This window comes from Lipotes vexillifer, unplaced genomic scaffold, assembly GCF_000442215.2.
Source record: "Lipotes vexillifer unplaced genomic scaffold, Lipotes_vexillifer_v1.1 scaffold948, whole genome shotgun sequence".
Lineage (NCBI taxonomy): Eukaryota > Metazoa > Chordata > Mammalia > Artiodactyla > Lipotidae > Lipotes > Lipotes vexillifer.
Genome location: NW_006793764.1, coordinates 1,410,031 through 1,427,798, shown reverse-complemented (window position 1 = coordinate 1,427,798; position 17,768 = coordinate 1,410,031). Strand labels below are relative to the sequence as shown.

Genomic DNA, 17,768 nt, shown 5'->3' with positions numbered 1-17,768 from the left:
TTTTTTTTTAACATCTTTATTGGAGTATAATTGCTTTACAGTGGTGTGTTAGTTTCTGCTTTATAACAAAGTGAATCAGTTATACATATACATATGTCCCCATATCTCTTCCCTCTTGCGTCTCCCTCCCTCCCACGCTCCCTATCCCACCCCTCTAGGTGGTCACAAAGCACCGAGCTGATCTCCCTGTGCTATGCGGCTGCTTCCCACTAGCTATCTATTTTACGTTTGGTAGTGTATATATGTCCACGCCACTCTCTCACTTTGTCACAGCTTACCCTTCCCCCTCCCCATATCCTCAAGTCCATGCTCTAGTAGGTCTGCGTCTTTATTGCCATCCTGCCCCTAGGTTCTTCATGACCATTTTTTTTTTTAGATTCCATATATATGTGTTACGGTATGGTATTTGTCTTTCTCTTTCTGACTTACTTCACTCTGTATGACAGACTCTAGGTCCATCCACCTCACTACCAGTAACTCAGTTTCTTTTTGTAACTCAATTTCGTTTCTTTTTATGGCTGAGTAATATTCCATTGTATGTATGTGCCACATCTTTATCCATACATCTGTCGATGGACACTTAGGTTGCTTCCATGAAAGAGCTCCCCAAAGCCATACGGCTGAAGCTGCACATCTTACATATTTTGTTAAGCAGCATGTTTTATCAGAGATGATGTAATTCCACAGTGAAAGGCTGACTGCAGGCTGGTGGATTAACCGGAAACCGAGCTGATTTCGGGCCCCAGGTGAGAAAGCAGTTGCATTCCCTCTCCTCATGCCTGGCTCTCCTGGCAGTGGTGTTGACTCCAAAACTTTAATCTTTTTTCTTAGTCTTAACTAGAGTCCCATGAAGGTGGAGATTTTCATCACACATTACCCTTTAAGGTTGAAGCATCTGTGATTCTTTCTTCTCAGTGTGAAGGAAACTCTCAGCAAAGCTACTTTAAAAATGTCTCTTGTTGCAAAATATCTGGACAGAGCCAACCCAGTTTCTAGGCTGGCGAATGCCGCGGCCTGCTTTGCGGGTTTGATTTCTTTTGTATCTGAGAAAACCGCTTTCCCAGAATCAAATGGGAACTCTCTTCCAGAGGTGAATTGTGGAGCGTCTTGTTAGCCTGGTCTGCCTTGCTTTCTGAGATGATCACACACCTGTTTAAACTCTGTTTTCAAATGCAGTTGTACCTGTGACCACCCAGCCGTGGTACCATATGTGGTTTGCGTTGCAGAGTCCCCAAGGAACGTGGTCCTGCGGGCTCATCCAGAGCCAGGCTCTCTGGCTGAGGTCACGCCTCAGGGTGTGTTTGATGCGGCTTTTCTCCTTGTGTCGGTGCCCAGAGTCCTTCCAATAAACACAGACAAAATTAGACAAAGCCTTTGCACTTTAAAATCCTCAAAACTGGTTTTAGACTTGAGACTCTCTTTGCCAGTGTATGGGTTAGTCCTGTTTTGTGGTAGCAGCATGTCTTGTGAAGACCACATTCCATGGGCTTTCTCACTCCCCTATCCATTATTAAGCACCTGCTGGGTACACTGCACTGTGCTAGGTAGTGTACAGTAGATGTTCTTGGCCAAATTTCAGTTTACCAAGTGTTAGTGTTTTATCTAATAGACTTTCTGTTTCTTTCTCGAGGAGGTTCCCCTTGCTCTGCTGGTTCAGCCAAGTCCCTTCCCCTTTGGCCCGGCCTCAGGTAATGTTATGTGTACCTGAAGTCCCAGGAGAAAACACAATATAACAGGCTTGGGTTTCAGTTAGGAATTCATCTTTACTTTTAGCCTTCTGGTGTGTAAAGAAGGATGAATAAAGTAAAAGTCACCTTTCTCTGAACATTGAAATTGAAACTTGTCTGAAAACATTCAGGGAAGTTTGAGCTGTGTTGACACTAAATCTTTTTTTTTTTCTTTCCCAACCAGTGTTTAATAAAAGTCTTACTGATTTCTTGGTCCTGTCTTAGGCAGTGGAGGACAGAGACTAAATCACACTCCTTCCTTAGGGAAGTGCACAGACTCAGGCCAGGGGATAGGAGTCTTTACGTTTACAAATGATTTTGTCATTTATCATCTCTTCTATCCTCGGAGCAACTTTATGAAATGCATCATTATTACCTCCTTTTACAGTGAAAGAAATGGATGCTCAGAGGTGTTTACTGAGGTGCCATGTCTGACGGCAGAGCTCATGGTCTTTCCACACTTGTCCTCAGGTGGCCGCTGTTGGGAGCTGGGCCCGGGAGCAGGAGCCCCTCAGCCTTCCTGCCCTTGTCAGTACACATATGTGGTGGGAAAATGGTCTGCCTCTTCAGAGAGGAGAAGCTGGACCAGAGATGACAAGCACTCAAGAAAGACTAAGCAGGGCAGGATGGGTATAAATGGGGGCAGCTGAGGGGAGTGATGCTAGGAATAGAGCTCAATTCGGACCACATCCAGTGCTGAGGTGCTGCGTCTGTGGGACACACATGTGGGTGACCAAATGGTACAGCTGTGTACAATGGTAGTGTGGGCTTTTCAGATGCGTCAGGCTTAATGGGGCCCCAAAGCTCTGTGTGGAACCATCCTAAGTGCTGTACTGTGTCCCCATTGTACAGCTGAGGAGATAGAGGCATGGAGAGGGTAAGGCACTTGCCCAAGGTCTTCGGATAGTAAGAGTGCGTCTTCTGGCAACACCCATACATCTCGCCCTAGCCCTGCTTTGTCACCTTGTAACTGAAGGTCAGCTTCTGGTACCCCAGCAGGCCTCATCCCATCAGGGCTCCAGGTACCCAATAGTTGTAGATTAGGAACAATGAGACCCCTATTTCTTTGGGGACATTGAAGCCTGTACCTAGTACTTCCCAGAGTTTTCAACTTGTAGGACAAACTTAGGCTCAAAAGGAAGATTCTTCCTGCTTTCAAATACTGCTGCCTGAAGGAATGGTTGGCTTGATCACTGGATAACAACACTATTTTTGGTCTGGTATGTCCAGAGGTATTCTGCTGCTTCATTTTGATTGGACACCCCTTCTCAAAAAATGAAAAAGCCAGAGCTTATGTAACGAGGGACCTGTTGTCCAAATGAGGACCAGGTCGTTTGCCTCCTGGATTTGACACTCTGGCTGTCATGTAGGCCCCAAGCGAAATAAAGTATGTATCCCTGGTTCCTGGCTCTCTCAGGGCACATTGTGTGTGGCCTGGAGGGAACAGATCTTGTACTAAATACTGATTGGATTCTGGCACCTTCAAAGGCAAGGATCTTCTAACGTGAAGACACTGAAATTGAAGACAAAGGAAGTAAGGAAACTACTGTGTACTCAGTGATGATCACAGTGACCTGTTGTTAGCCTCATTTTACAGATGAGGAAACTGGTGTTTAAGTTCATTGCCCAGGTAGTTTAGGGAATTTCTTCAAGGTCGGTATTGTGGTTATTTCAGTGATGAGGAAAATAGAGCAGAATTAGTCAGTATGAGGATTTATCTCAGAATGTTGTCATGAAAGCGAAGAAAAGGCCACACTATGTTTAGGTTTTGATACTGAGTATATTTTGGTTAAAACACAGTGAATTAGAGGATCTTTGAATCTGTGGATTGTGTGTATCATCCAGTGCTGCCTTCATGGATGACACACGTCAGCTGAGCCAGTCATAATGAATTACCCGTCACATACGCACTTGCTCATTTCAGAAGGAGTGCAAGAAGAAATAACAGTGAGAAAAGGCTCCACGGCTCACGGCGCCACTTTGGGCGTGAGGGAGCACCCAGGAGCATTACCACTGCCAGTGGACAAGAGGGTTCTGGGGAGGTGAGGATTGACCACATGCTCAGGGTGTGAGTCCCTGCCAGGGTAGGGCCGCTGTCACAGGCACATCACTTAATCACGTGCTTGCTTTGAGACTTGAGTAGTTTTGGTGATCGCCCCCGTCCCCCATGGAATAAACAAGGAGTGTGGGATCCCAGCAGTTGCCCTGCCGTGGTCCAGAAGAATCTGTCGTGGAGGGTGGGGGTGGGGGGAAGAGGAGGAATGCCTGCACCCGAGGTAATCCTGCCCGCGTCCCAGGTGAGGTGGAAGGCTGAACGGGGTCCCTTCTCTTTTCCCTTTTTGTGTGCATTCTTCCCTTCTTGTGTCCGTTGAACTCCGTAGGTGGTAAGGTGGTAGGTGGGGTGCGTTATCCCCTCGTTCAGAAGGGTAGCAGTCTGCAGTTCCAGCAGGGCCAGCCTGTGAGCCCCGGTCCTCACACTCTCTCCCAGGGGCTGCCAAAGGAAGCTTGATAGGCTGCTGTTTGTTTTGAAAATTAAGAAGTTCTAGTGTTATCTTGTGTTGTATCCGTGTTACACATGAAATTTAGAGAGAATGAGGCAGTGTTGATAGTGGTTAAATATGTGCTTTCTGTTATCAGTTCACCTTGTCTGTAAGATGGCTTTTCCTAGAGCTTTCCAAGGCTGTGGCAGCAGGATCAAGGAGGAAGCACCGATCACACGCCTCTTTCCATCCACAGGAACTCTCCTTTATGATGGCTTGGCCACTTCTCCCTACACTGTGCACAGGGCTGAGCTGGCCCCTCTCAAAACTGCTGTTAGATTTTAGACTGGCAATTAAGGTAATGTTTTCAGGGAAAGCGTAACCCTAACCAGACTCTCTCTCTAGCCACTACGCTTTTGATTACACACAGGTGGAAAAAAACACATTTAATTGTTTCAAAGATTATTATATTTTTGGTAAATTTATAGTAAATGGGGGCGATTAATAAAGGGCTATTTTATTCTCAGCTTGTGGTTTCTAATTACATCAGTTACAGCTTAGCCTTCCTCTTCACTAGCGTGCAGGCATGGACTAGAAAAGAATGAGCTAATCCTTGATAGATCAGGTGGAATAAAGATCTCCATTCATATCTTTACCTTTTATCCCTTCTTCTGAGTGCCAAGAATTAATGCTGTTTGAAAGTACAAGCTGAACCTGCCAAGCTTTGGACAGCTAAGATAATCCTAGTTATTTTAAATGTTAGTGAGAAGGGTAGCACTTCTACTCTGGAAGAGAGTCCTATTGTGAAACATCAAATATCTGCTAAGTGGTATTGATTGGACATGATTTTATTTCCAAACACTATGGTTATCATGAAGTGGAAGAATTCATTGTTTAAGACATTTTCATCAGCTTTTCATCAGACTCTTAGGCTTGCAAACTCGAGGAAACCAAAGAGACCTGTCAGTGTCTAGGTGAAGAGTTGCTAACAGTTGAAGAATGCCACTTGCATTTTTTATTTTTTAAATGGTTTCTTAGTGGGAGCTTAATAGTGTTTAACATCTAGAGGAAGAACAATTTTTTTCTCAAGCACGAATATCCTGTTTCTCACATCACTGGAAGAGAATTGTTCGTTCCGGTCCACTGACTCCCAACAGATCATTCAAGTTAAAAGTCAGGGGTCTTTGCAGTGTCAAAAGATTTAGCAGTTAGATTGGGTTTTGTTTTGTTTTTTAGAGAGGTGGGTTTTGGGGGGGGGGGGGGCGGTCTATAATATTTTCCAAAAAGAATATTGGTGGTTAGATGGCATCACTGAAATCATCTTTTTTTCCCCTCAGCATTGGTAAGAGTGATTATGTGTAAGGTTTTTTTGTTTGTTTTAAAATAATAAAAAAAGAAAGACCATTTAGCTGCTGTAGACAAATAGGCTAGTAGAGAGAAAACAGATACAGGGTTTGCTGGTTCAAACCAGGGTCAGCCTCAGAGGTTTACCCACCTTTCATTGTAACAAGAAAAAAGATCAGATGGGCACTTTTTCCTTTTTTTTTTTTCATTTTCTTGCTTTTAAATCTCTACTTCGGTCTCCAGAAGTCATTTCTTCCATTTCTGTAAATGCTGGGAGCCTAGTGATGATTACAGGGTAGCATAATCCTGAATTGTCTGTTGCCTGTGAAAGCTTCCTGTCCCCCGTCCCCAAACCCCACCCCGCAGCGCTGGAGCAAAGCACTCATGTCTTCACTCATGCAAATAGTGGTGTGTTGAGCATCGCCCGGCCAATTATTCTTTCTTTCTTTGGGTTTATTCCCCAGAGTGGAATTACCAGGTCAGAGGGTATGAACAGTTTTACGGTTCTTATTACATGTCACTAGGCTGCTGTCCAGAAAGATTGAACCAATTTCTAGTGCTACCAACAGCGTATCTTTCCCCACAATCCCGTGGACAGTAGGCATTAGCATTTTTACAAAATAATGAAGAGGAACCTTTTGAGTTGAATTAGCCCTTCTGCAGGGCTCATTAGAATCAACACGCAAAAAAAGAGAATTTTGGCTTTTTAATTTTTAATTGGTATAAAGTGATTTAAAATGATCGGTTGTTATTCTTCCCCCCAGTAAAGTTTAATGAAGCTGCATTTAAATGAAGAGGGTACCTTCATCTTTAAGGATGATAGTAAAATAAATTTTGGACATTAGTCACTAAGATAAACACTAAATCTTTGATGCACTTGGAACTACTTTTATGAGTTGCTACACAAAATGAGTTAAATAGATACTGTCCCTAACTTCAACATTCAGAGACAATGCTAAGCCTTCAACAAAAGTGAAATGAACATGGATTTAAATTTTGAGTGGAGAAAAGCTTTAAAAAATACAGGTATTTTGCAAAACAGGTTGAGTTCATTTATTTGGATCTTCTCTGGAGTGCAGTCATGCATTAAGTATGCTTGGAGCCTCCCTAGTCTATGCAGGTGACACACTCTGCACATCTTCACACCCTCAGGTCAGAGGAATATTTTCCAAGAAAGTATCCACAAGGCAAGTGAGAGCAAAAGGGGGGCTCTCCCCAAGTCCTTTCTTTTTTTTTTTTTTAACATCTTTATTGGGGTATAATTGCTTTACAATGGTGTGTTAGTTTCTGCTTTATAACAGAGTGAATCAGTTATACATATACATATGTTCCCATATCTCTTCCCTCTTTGTCTCCCTCCCTCCCACCCTCCCTATCCCCCCCCTCCAGGAGCCGGTTTCCCTGTGCCATGCGGCTGCTTCCCACTGGCTATCTACCTTACGTTTGTTAGTATATATATGTCCATGTCTCTCTCTCGCCCTAACACACCTCACCCTTCCCCCTCCCCATATCCTCAAGTCTGTTCTCCAGTAGGTCTGTGTCTTTATTCCTGTTTTACCCCTAGGTTCTTCATAACATTTTTTTTTTCTTAAATTCCATATATATGTGTTAGCATACGGTATTTGTCTTTCTCTTTCTGACTTACTTCACTCTGTATGACAGACTCTAGATCTATCCACCTCATTACAAATAGCTCAATTTCGTTTCTTTTTATGGCTGAGTAATATTCCATTGTATATATGTGCCACATCTTCTTTATCCATTCATCCGACGATGGGCACTTAGGTTGTTTCCATCTCCAGGCTATTGTAAATAGAGCTGCAATGAACATTTTGGTACATGACTCTTTCTGAATTCTGGTTTCCTCAGGGTATATACCTAGTAGTGGGATTGCTGGGCCATATGGTAGTTCTATTTGTAGTTTTTTAAGGAACCTCCATACTGTTCTCCATAGTGACTGAACCAATTCACATTCCCACCAGCAGTGCAAGAGTGTTCCCTTTTCTCCACACCCTCTCCGGCATTTATTGTTTCTAGATTTTTTGATGATGGCCATTCTGACTGGTGTTTGCAGAATTCCCGCCCCTTCCTTTTTCAGTCACAAGTCGGGCCAAATGGGGGAGGCAGGGTGTTTGTGGCTGGGGTGGGAGCATCCCTAGGTCAGCTTTTAACTGTAGGCAGAAGCTCAGAACATGTCTGGAGAACGCTTGCCTATTCCTTTATAGCCTCTGCATTAAGTTGACAAGGGTCAGTTATTTTACCTCCTCAAACTAACACAGAGACTAGGGCGGTTCAGTGGCCAGTGACTAAATGTGACACCTGAGGGTGGGGATGGTGCAGGGGTGAGAACAAGCCAGGAGGTGGGGCTGACCAATGTTGCACTGCCCTTGGCAGCTTCCACAGGGCCTCCTTTGTAAAACAGGAGAACAATTCTCTCAGTGAATGGTTTGAGGCTTAAATTTACATACTCATTAAAGTAGGTGACATACAAGAAGTAGTCAGTAAATGTTCACTCCCTTCTCCATCTCTTCTGTACAGAGAAGCTTCTGTCACTGGCTTGAGATGGGGATGAGGGTGGGCAGATTAACTCACAGACTCTGGTTGGCCCTTAGTTGGCTCTCCAGATCCTTGTATAGTCACAAAATGTCAGAGCAAAGTCTGCTCTCTGTGTAGATACAACATCCTTGGGCATGTAACACAATTCATACATTATCTTGGATTTGCAGGGAAATTTAAATCCATATAACAACTCAAATTTAGTAAGAAGCCTTAATAAACAGTGAGAAAATGAAAGCTTCAGGGTTCCTAGTTTCCAATTAGTACTCTTCTTGTTTAACTTAGTAAATCTAAACACATACTACCAATATCAAAAGTAAATTGTGGGCTTCCCTGGGGGCGCAGTGGTTGGGAGTCCGCCTGCCGATGCAGGGGACACGGGTTCGTGCCCTGCTCCGGGAAGATCCCACGTGCCGCGGAGCGGCTGGTCCCGTGAGCCATGGCCATTGGGCCTGCGCGTCCTGAGCCTGTGCTCCGCAACGGGAGAGGCCAGAGCAGGGAGGCCCGCGGACCGCAAAAAAAAAAAAAAAAAAAAGTAAATTGCCTGTCAGGAAATTACCTACACTGTTTTTCAAATTTTTTAACTTACTGAGCTTTCAGAACATTCCTTTCCTAACTGGATATTGAGGTAGCTATCCCAAACTGTCCATCTGTCTGTCTGTCTGTCCATATGTCACATTAGAAGAACGGGGCTTTCTCAGATAATTTGATCTAGTGGAGTGGTTAAAGATCCGCTTCTTAAATCCCAGCTCTGTTCTTTTATTTCTGTGTGGTTCCACTAGCTGCAGCAAACCTCGAAACCCATAACAAGCGTAAATAGTGTTCTGTTGTAAAAAGGTCTCTTTTCAGCATGGTAATATACCTTATTAAATTCCAAACATAATAAGTATTGATGGCAAACACATCAGGACCCAGTACAGCTTCTACTATGATTTAGTTCTCTACAAATGACTTCAGCACTCAGCTCCCAATGCATTTTGCTAATTACATCATAGATTTCCCTATTGATGAACACAAGCTGAATTAACACAGGAGCACTAATGTACCCTTTCACCATTATTGTTGTACAAGAAGCCGTGGCAGATGCTGGCAGTTAGTTACACAAACATTAGTATTAACGATTGGCCATTTGGAATTGGTGACAAACTACTGCCCTGCGGAATCCTGAGGCTGAAACCAATCAGGAAGTTAATGAGGAGAGAAATTACCACTGCAGCTTCCCCTTAATTACATTCACACTAGGCAGGAAGGGAGTTCTGGGGGTGGATCTAAACTCAGCTAAGGTTAAGAAGGTCAGAGACCCTTTTGCTTAAATTTTGTATCTACTGCGGCTTGTAAGGTTGCAAAAATTGTTCAACACATTATTACTTTTGCATCCTTCATATTTAATGTCAGATTCCTAGTGGAGTTTTATGTTTATAGGTTTGCTGTTAAAACCTTTACCTGACTTTTGTTTCAGTGTTGTATAATTCAGTTTCTTTTAATTTTTGGATTTCTTTAAGTTTCCTTCCCATTTATGCTTTTGACTTTTTAAAAGTTATGTATGCTTTTTAAAAGGTATGTACACCTTCCCCCAAGTGTTTGTTTCCCTCTATCCAAGAGAACTAACAGGAAAGTTGAAAAGCTATCGCTTTCACTTGCTAGCTGCTGAGAAACTAGGGTTACCTGTCAAATGGTGGAAATACATGGGTGGGGTCTTGCTTGGGGTAATTTGTCAGATGGATCATTTGACAAGACTCTTTCTATTAGCATCGTTTACATAAAGGGGTGGGGCTCAGTGAAGGATGGAAATAGTATCCCCAAAGAGGGGGAAGAAGACTGTTTTTTGTTTTTAATGAACATAAAATTGAAACTCTGCTACTTAACTTGCCTCTTCAATTAAGTAATACTGTGCAGAAATACTATTTTTTATTCTAAAGAAGCACTGGAGATTTTAATGAGTGTCTATGAAAACACGTTCAACTCCGAATAGAAATCGCAGAGCGCCTTTTTCTTTGTTGGAACCTAATTGCACGGTGAATGTACACTTTTAACGCACTCTTCTCTGTCTCTCCCCACTTCCCAGTATTCTCGCCACCCAGCAGTCAAGACTGTGGCTTGGTTTCCCTCTCCACCAGTTCTTCTGTTAGTAACGACAGCTCAAAGGGAGTGCTCGAATGTGAGTCTGCCTCGGAGCCCAGCAGTTTTGCGGTCACTCCCGTCATCGAGGTCACTCCCGTCATCGAGGAAGACGAATAATCCGGCACCCCGATGCCTTTGGCCGTTCACCTGGAGTGGCAGGTTTATTCCGTTTATACACAGGGTTTGTTGTTAACATTTTGCCTTGACTCACGCCAACTTAACTGTTGAGAAGATGTTTGGTTTATACTCCTTAGAGCTTAGCCCAGAGGCTAGAACACATTTGGAATAGTTTACTATCTGTCTACCGTCTGCACCAATTAAGTGCTTTGCTCACGGATTTAAATATTAAATAGTAGTGTCCCTCATTTTTTTATGACACTGGTTTACATGTAGTTTTCAAGAAATACAATAATTCACTCAAGTAAAGCAGTACATTTGCACCTAAATGTGTCAACTACTTTGTTTTAAAATGAAATCTTAGGTGCCTCAGATCTTTTTTTGAATTTTAGTATTTTAATAAAAGTGCTAAACTATAAATTTAGCCACGTTCCTGGCTAGTGAGAAGAAAAGAATAGAGTTAGTGATTATGTTAGAAATCTGCAGAAGGTTAAATAGAAATAGTGTGTGTGTTTGTGTTGCTGTTAGAAAAGCCTAGCCCCGACCCCATCCCCTCAAATCCAAAACGTGACTGAAATAGTCAGAAGAAAAAATTAATGACTTTAAGAATTGCTACCTTTTCTAAAGGGTAGTTTGAAAATAATACAATTTAAAGTAACCCTAGTAATGCAGAGTTCCTGAGTGTTGTTGCTAGAAAAATGTAAGAGTTTATGATGCACATTCTATTTAAAAAAATGGATGCAATCTAGATTATTTTGTAACCTTAGGTTGTAATCTGATTTGAAGATAAGTACATCTTTAAAAGTTACTATAGATTTCTGAGTTCATTTTTTGTTAAAAATTGCTAGTGGTGTACTCCTTATGTAACAGAAGCCATCCTGAAATGAAACTAGTCTAAAAAAAATTCATTGTTCTGTGTAGTTGCGGTGGTACCTGAAATAAAAATGTTATTGATGACTGAATTTTCTTGTGTGTATATTTGATGAGCGGTATTAAACAGGAAAAAAGAAATTACTTGTATTTTCTTCGCTCTGTGCTTTGAAAACATCTATTTGATTTCACCCCCATCTGTTGTAATCAATAACCTGACCATCTTGTTTTTTATTAAATGCACTTACTCTTAATTTCATCCACCAGTGGTTTTAGAGAGAATAATGTGGAGTTACCTATATAGGTTTGACATTATAAATCACTTCTTGGGGCTGAATCGTATAGCGGTATCGATTGATCCTGATATATCACAGAAATTTACTGTCACTTCTGTTTTCAATTAAAGATACAATCAGTCAGATAATGACTTAATTGGATTTTACAGAAGATTGAGTTTTATTGCCCAGTGCTTTACGAGTTTAGTTAAGGAAGATCATTTTATCACACTTGTCAGGCTGCTGCTACTGCAGCCGTGTGCCCTTCGGGGTGGCTGTAGCTGTAGGTATTGTGACGGCGACTCCGGAGGCTGCCGGGCGCGCCGGGAAGGACTGGGCCGCAGACTCGCCACCTTCAAGGCGTTAATGGTGGCTTTTTGGAGATGACGATTCCTTGCTCACCTGCGCACTCGCTGCCCACTGCCCAGGCCCCCTCTATTTCTTTGAATAATCCTGGCTTCTGCGGATCCAGGAGTCTTCCAGTTCCTACTGTTCCAAGATGACCCCAACACACTAATTTTGCCGGGTGTGTTTGATGGAGAAGCTCGGCACGCCCCTTCAACGGGTGTGTGTGTGTGTGTGTGTGTGTGTGCGTGCGCGTGTGTGCCTGTGCCTTCTCCCAGCACAGCTCCCTTCAGTGCCCCTGCGTTTCTGGAAAGCCAGGCGGAGCCCGGAAAAGCGCGCGTATGCGCTCTCAGAGCCCTGACCGAGCACCCAGCCTGGGCCCCTGGTGAGCCCGGGCTCCAGTTTCGAAGGCCCTGCGCCTCCCGGCCTCCTACTGCGGCCCGGAGCTCCACTCTGGGCCGTCGGAGCCCTGGGAACCAGGCTGGTTTCGTGGGCCTCCTACGCCCCGAGGGTCCACTGCTTCTCCTGACGCCGAGTTTGGTTCTGCATTCGGGCGCCCACCGCGCGGGGACTCATCGAAGATTCTGCCCAAGAAGGGCTACTCCCAGCGCGAGGACACAGACCCCAGGACCTCAACGGGCCCAGGCGGAGTTGAGGGAAGCTTCGGCTGCTTCTCTCTTCTCCGCCGAATGGCCCCGTAAAGGAGGAACCTGTGGCCTTCCTCCGCGCCTGGTGGCTGCGACGCTCAGGTTCCCTCCTGGAGGCTTATCCTTGACCGCTAGGGAGCAGAGCGCCGGGCAGGCCAGGCCCAAGCGGACTGCGTAAGGAACTTAAAATTCTGAACACAAGGAAGAGCACAGACAGCAAGTCTCCTCTGCTGAATGTTAACACCCGCGTTTGGGGGGCTATAATTTTCTCAGCTCTGCGCCTTTGAACGGACACCTGTAACAAGGCCGCGTCCCCCTGCGGGCGGCACCCGCAGTGTGTGCGATGTGGAGTGCGCACCACAGGTGTGTGCAGGTGTGGGCGTGTCGGGCGCCCAGTGCTCGTCTCTTGCGGGCGCCGAGAAACCGAGGCGGGCTCGCCGGGTCTTCTCCCGGACTCCGGGCAAGCTTCCGCCACGCGACGTGGAGCTGTGGGCAGACGAAGCGCGTGCCTTTCCCCAAGACCGCCTGCGACTCCCGCAGTGGCTGGGGGTGAGGGCGAGTTTTCCCCCCTTCCAACGGACGCGGCTCCCGGGACCTGCGCCCACTCGGGTGTCCCCTTCACCCCACTAGTGTGCTGCAGACCCCGCGCTGCGTAACTAGGGTCTCGGGGAAAGCCGCCTGCGGGGCCCAGGGCGCTCTTGGTGACACTCGCTTCCCCCCAGAGCCCACGCACGGAACCGCCATTCGGGGCAGGGGCGGGAGCCGGTACTGCCGTCTCCCGGGCACCTCGTGCAAATTAAACTCTCGCCCACGTGTAGAAATCGAGCTCCCGCCCCTCGCTTCACGGTAACCTCAGTGCTGAACTGGCTTCATGTGCACACAGACTGCACCGCATCTGACGCTTGGCACCAAGTGGTGGTAAAAGCGCTTTACAGAACGCGTTTCGTGTCACAAAGAAATACAGAGGGCAGCCCGTGGAAGGCAGGGGGTTTTCCTCGGCTCCCGGACTTGGACCTGTCCGCCCCGCCAGTTGGGGCCGCCACTGCCTGCCTGCGCGCCCCCGCCGCCCCTTTGGGAAGTTTGCTCCGGCAACTTGCACGGGGCCTCGTCCTCCTTTCTCCCTCAGCGCATAAGCACGCGGAGGAGGCCTGAGACCTGTGCTGCGCACCGGCCGCCCGTAAGCTCAGTCGCCACTCTTGATTCTCGCCTTTAGAAGACGCCTTTCCCCCCCACCCCCACCCCTTAAGAAACGCGAACGGCCTTTAGTCAGCCAGTTGTTCGTTGAGTACCTTCCCCCACCCTCCGCAAAAGAGCCCGCAACCTTTTCAGCGGCTCTAAGCTGCGGCCCGGACAGCTGGGGAGGGTCCTGGGCGAAGGGGCGGGGCGAGCAGGGCTTCGGGGGCGGGGGCGCAGAGTGGGCGCGGCCTAACTGCTCCGGAAGTCGCCCCGCCCGGGAGGCTCTGACTTGGGCGTAGTGAGCTGAGTCTTGGCCTGGCTCCCCCGGGTGGGGTGCTTTCGAGTGCCCGCGCAGCGCCTCGGCGTTGCTGCGTCACTGTCCTGCCGGTCTGGTCTCGGTACAAGGAGTTCACACCCAACTTTCCCTGGGGTGTGGGCAGCGCTGGCCGTTTCCCGCCTTAATTCCCGAGCCCGTTGAATCGAGAAGGGACTTCTTCCGTGGAAGTCCTCACCTCCGCCCACATTCTCCCCAGCAGAGCTTTTTTCCGGGACTGCAGGGGAGCGGGGAGGCGTAAGAGAGTTCCGGAAAGGGGGCTTGTCCTGCGAACTGCACCAGCGCCCCCAGAGCAAACACTTTGGGGAACAGAAACTTTGTTTCTTGAATGTTTCTCTAAATTACCTGAAATTATTTCCTGGGCCGTTTTTGGTTTTTAAAGTCACAGGAGAAAGATTACGTTAAAACTGTTTTAAAGGCAGCGCTGCTCTCATTTCATCTCGGAGGGTACCTGTTTTACCTTTTCCTTTGGCACCGAAGGTAGACTGGGTCTGCAGGCCGCCCAGGCGATCCTTTCTAAAACCAAACTGTTTTAAAGGCAGCGCTGCTCTCATTTCATCTCGGAGGGTACCTGTTTTACCTTTTCCTTTGGCACCGAAGGTAGACTGGGTCTGCAGGCCGCCCAGGCGATCCTCTTCTAAAACCGGGTACGGATTTGACCGCCGCCTCCAGTCCCCCATGACCGGCGGGGTGTGCGCGACTCGGCCCTGGAAGCCCCGGGCGCTTGCGGGCCCCGCGTCCCTGGCCCAGTGGGAGCGCTCCGAGGGCGCCATTTCCCAGTCCAGCCCTTCGACAGCGCGGGGCGGAGGTCGCCGCTCAGGGGCCCCCTCAGATGTTGCAGTGCGGAAGCGACATCCGTACAGCCACAGCAAAGGATGGGGGCGGGCGCGACCTTGTGTCTAGGCTAAGTCTGAGTAATCTGCACCCGTGGGAGTGCCTACCTCTAGGGTGAGCTGTTGCTGGTTTCGAGAGTTCTAGAATATGAACGACCGAGCAGCCGCGTCTGCAGGGGGCCACCGGGGTTGAAGGCCGTTTTAGGTCCCGTTTGCTCCGAAAAGCCTCCGCCCCGATGCCAAAATGGTGTGGGGACGTGACCGTCCAGCATGTTCCTTCACACCAGCTGTGTCCCCCGGCCGCCAGACGCAGGTTCAGTGACTCCCCGGTCGCAAGGTCTCTACCCTCTGTCCTGAGCCTCAGAGGGCGGCTTCGTGGATGTCATGGGGGTGCACACGAGTCTCTCCCAAATGTGGGAGGACATTATTGTCACCCCAAAAAATAGATTCCTGGTGGCCCCAGCGCCTCGCTAGACATTTGTTCCCCCCTTTCGATGTGAAGCTGGCCAATGAGTGATGCCGAAGAGGCACGGACAGGGTAAGAGCTGAAAATTTCATGCGTGGGGAGAGGGAGCTCGTTTTCCTGCTTTAAAAGGGCTTTCTAAAAACTAAAAAATAAGTAAAATAAAAGGGCTTTCTGCATGCCCCGGCCTCCAGTGTCACCGTGGTCTCGTTTTAAACAGCAGAATAGGAACCTTGACCTCCCCTCCATGAGAACCCAGCAAAGCAGAAAATTTCCTGATGTATTATACATCCGGGACAATATGAAACTGTCCTTTTGATTCAGTGTTGATTGCGGTCATGAGCGTCCAGTCAGGACATCTTCGGTTTCTCAGCACCGGCACCTGCACTCCGACTTATACGTACGTACATATATATATTGTGTGTGCGTCAAGAGAAAGAGAACCACACATGCACACTATCTTTCACCCTTTCGCTGTTAATACCTATCACAATTCTATCCAGTTAATTGTGGTTTGAACACACACGTGCACATACAGACACACACACCCCACCCAGAGCAGAACGAGAGAGTGGATCCAGTCTAGTGAGGTTACACTTACTTGTAATCCTCCCCCCTCCCTTTCCAGTTTCTTTGATGATTTTTCCCATAAGTGTACAAGCCGCTGGGACTTAGTAGAAGCAGGCTGCTCCTCCTAAATGTGATTCGGACCATATGCTTTCTACATTCATCCCCGCTCCGGCTTTTCTTCTCCGCACTAACTGCTAACACGTTATAGTCACCTTGAAATTTCCTCTGCTATTTTCCAATTAAAAGCTTAATAGCCCTGGAAACGGAGTTCATGTGGTGAAGTTTACCATAGCCCCTTGTTCTGAAAGGCTTTCTGCTGGGATCCCATTATGTGCTTGAATAAACCCTTTCTGCAAACAGAAATGGGACTCTGGGTTGTCAGGTGTTGGGTTACAATAGACTTTGAGGCAGGGGACATTTTACCAACATAAATACAAACCTGTCCCTAAAGGGAGATGTTGTCAAATACTGGGTTATGGAAAACATTCCCATCAAATATGAGAAGAGGATTATTGCGCTATATCAAATGAGTATGTAGATCTCAGCCCCCAATGTGCACTGGAGTGAAACGGGGCCCTGGGACCAAAAAATGCAAGACTGCTTGAGTGGCAAAGGGATAGGGTGGCTAGGTGACTGAGAGAGGAGAGTGGGTCGCCTTGGCAGTGGAAATATCCCCCAAACCTGGTGCAGAGCTCTGCTGCTTTCCTTGAAAAAAATTCTTTACTCCCAAGTTCCTTATACTCCCTGGTTTCCCTGACCATTTGGAGAAAATCGGGAGAAATCTGGCTTTGAAAGAAGTATGTGGTCCCCGCATTCCCAAGAGACCTGGAGATTTCGGCACGAAAGTTCCCAGATTCAGTGTCTTTCCAGGCCCTCTAAGTCTCTCCTTAAGTGAAGTGACTGGCTGTCAACTCCCCACTTCAGGGCCTCTGGCCCGCGGGGCTGCAGGTCACCTAGGCCTCCAGTTTGGAGAGTTTATGAAGTTCCTCACAGTTGTAGTGTTTTTAAGGCTTGTTTTCTTCGTGAAGCTTGGGAGGAGAGATCCATGAGGCGGTGGGTTAGGGGCAAGACTAAGGGGTCTGTTCCCGAAGCAGCTTTGGAGGCAGGCCTCCCAGGGTTAGCCCTCTCGGGCTAGGGTTACCTTATCGCGCCCTACCAGGTCCGCAGGTCTGAAACGGGGGAGGTGGGGGCCGGTCAAGGGCTTCAAGGGAAACACACACAAGCAGGTTCCCTTTTTAACCTGCTCCCCTCCCGGAATCACCCTTCTAAACGGAGGGTTGGCTGCTAGAACGCCTGGTGCTACTTGAATTCACAGCAAACACAGTGGGACGTTTTCGGGTTGCTTGTTTGCTTCCAGGGCAGTGCAGAGAAAAGCTGAGAGGACAAGGGCAGCTGTGCCGCCAAACGGTTGGCCATTGCAGCAAACTCGTCTACGCCCCGGTTTCGCATTCGATTCGCCAAGAGCTGAGTTCAGAGTGCGCTGTCTGGAGCTTGCCGGCAGACGGCTCCGGGACTGCATTCTACCCCGCTTCGCACTGAGCCATTGTGCTACCCTGCGTCGCTGTAACCACCTGCTTTTTACTTGTTTTCTTGCATTGCGGGAGAGACTCCGTGCATTTGTGGTGGTAGTCTGCCTTAGGCCAAATCGGTACTCTTAGGGGACTAGAAACACGCAAATAACTGTTTCAACGAAGTTTTATGCTGTCATCTTGTGCAAGGGCTCTCCCCCACCCCTACCCAAAGACACTGGGGGTGTGTGTGGCCCCATCCCTTTCCATAACTAGATTGCTGAGTCCGTGGGCATTTGAATTGGGGCACGCGAGACCTCCGTTTAATCGCTCAAATGCCGTTGGGCAGGGAGGGTATCATATGCGGTAACTTTGGGGGCGCTAGCGTGGTTCCTGCGTCCG

At 47.4% G+C, this 17,768-nt stretch overlaps 1 protein-coding gene across 1 annotated transcript in view; it reads left to right on the top strand.

The window, feature by feature from the left end:
* Positions 1-10,345, top strand: part of DMRT1 (doublesex and mab-3 related transcription factor 1) — a 103,959-nt gene extending 93,614 nt beyond the window's left edge. The window contains exon 5 of the mRNA XM_007466759.1: positions 10,173-10,345. Coding sequence (XP_007466821.1) covers positions 10,173-10,345 — 173 coding nt within the window. The remainder of the gene's footprint in view (positions 1-10,172) is intronic.
* Positions 10,346-17,768: the final 7,423 nt, after the last annotated feature.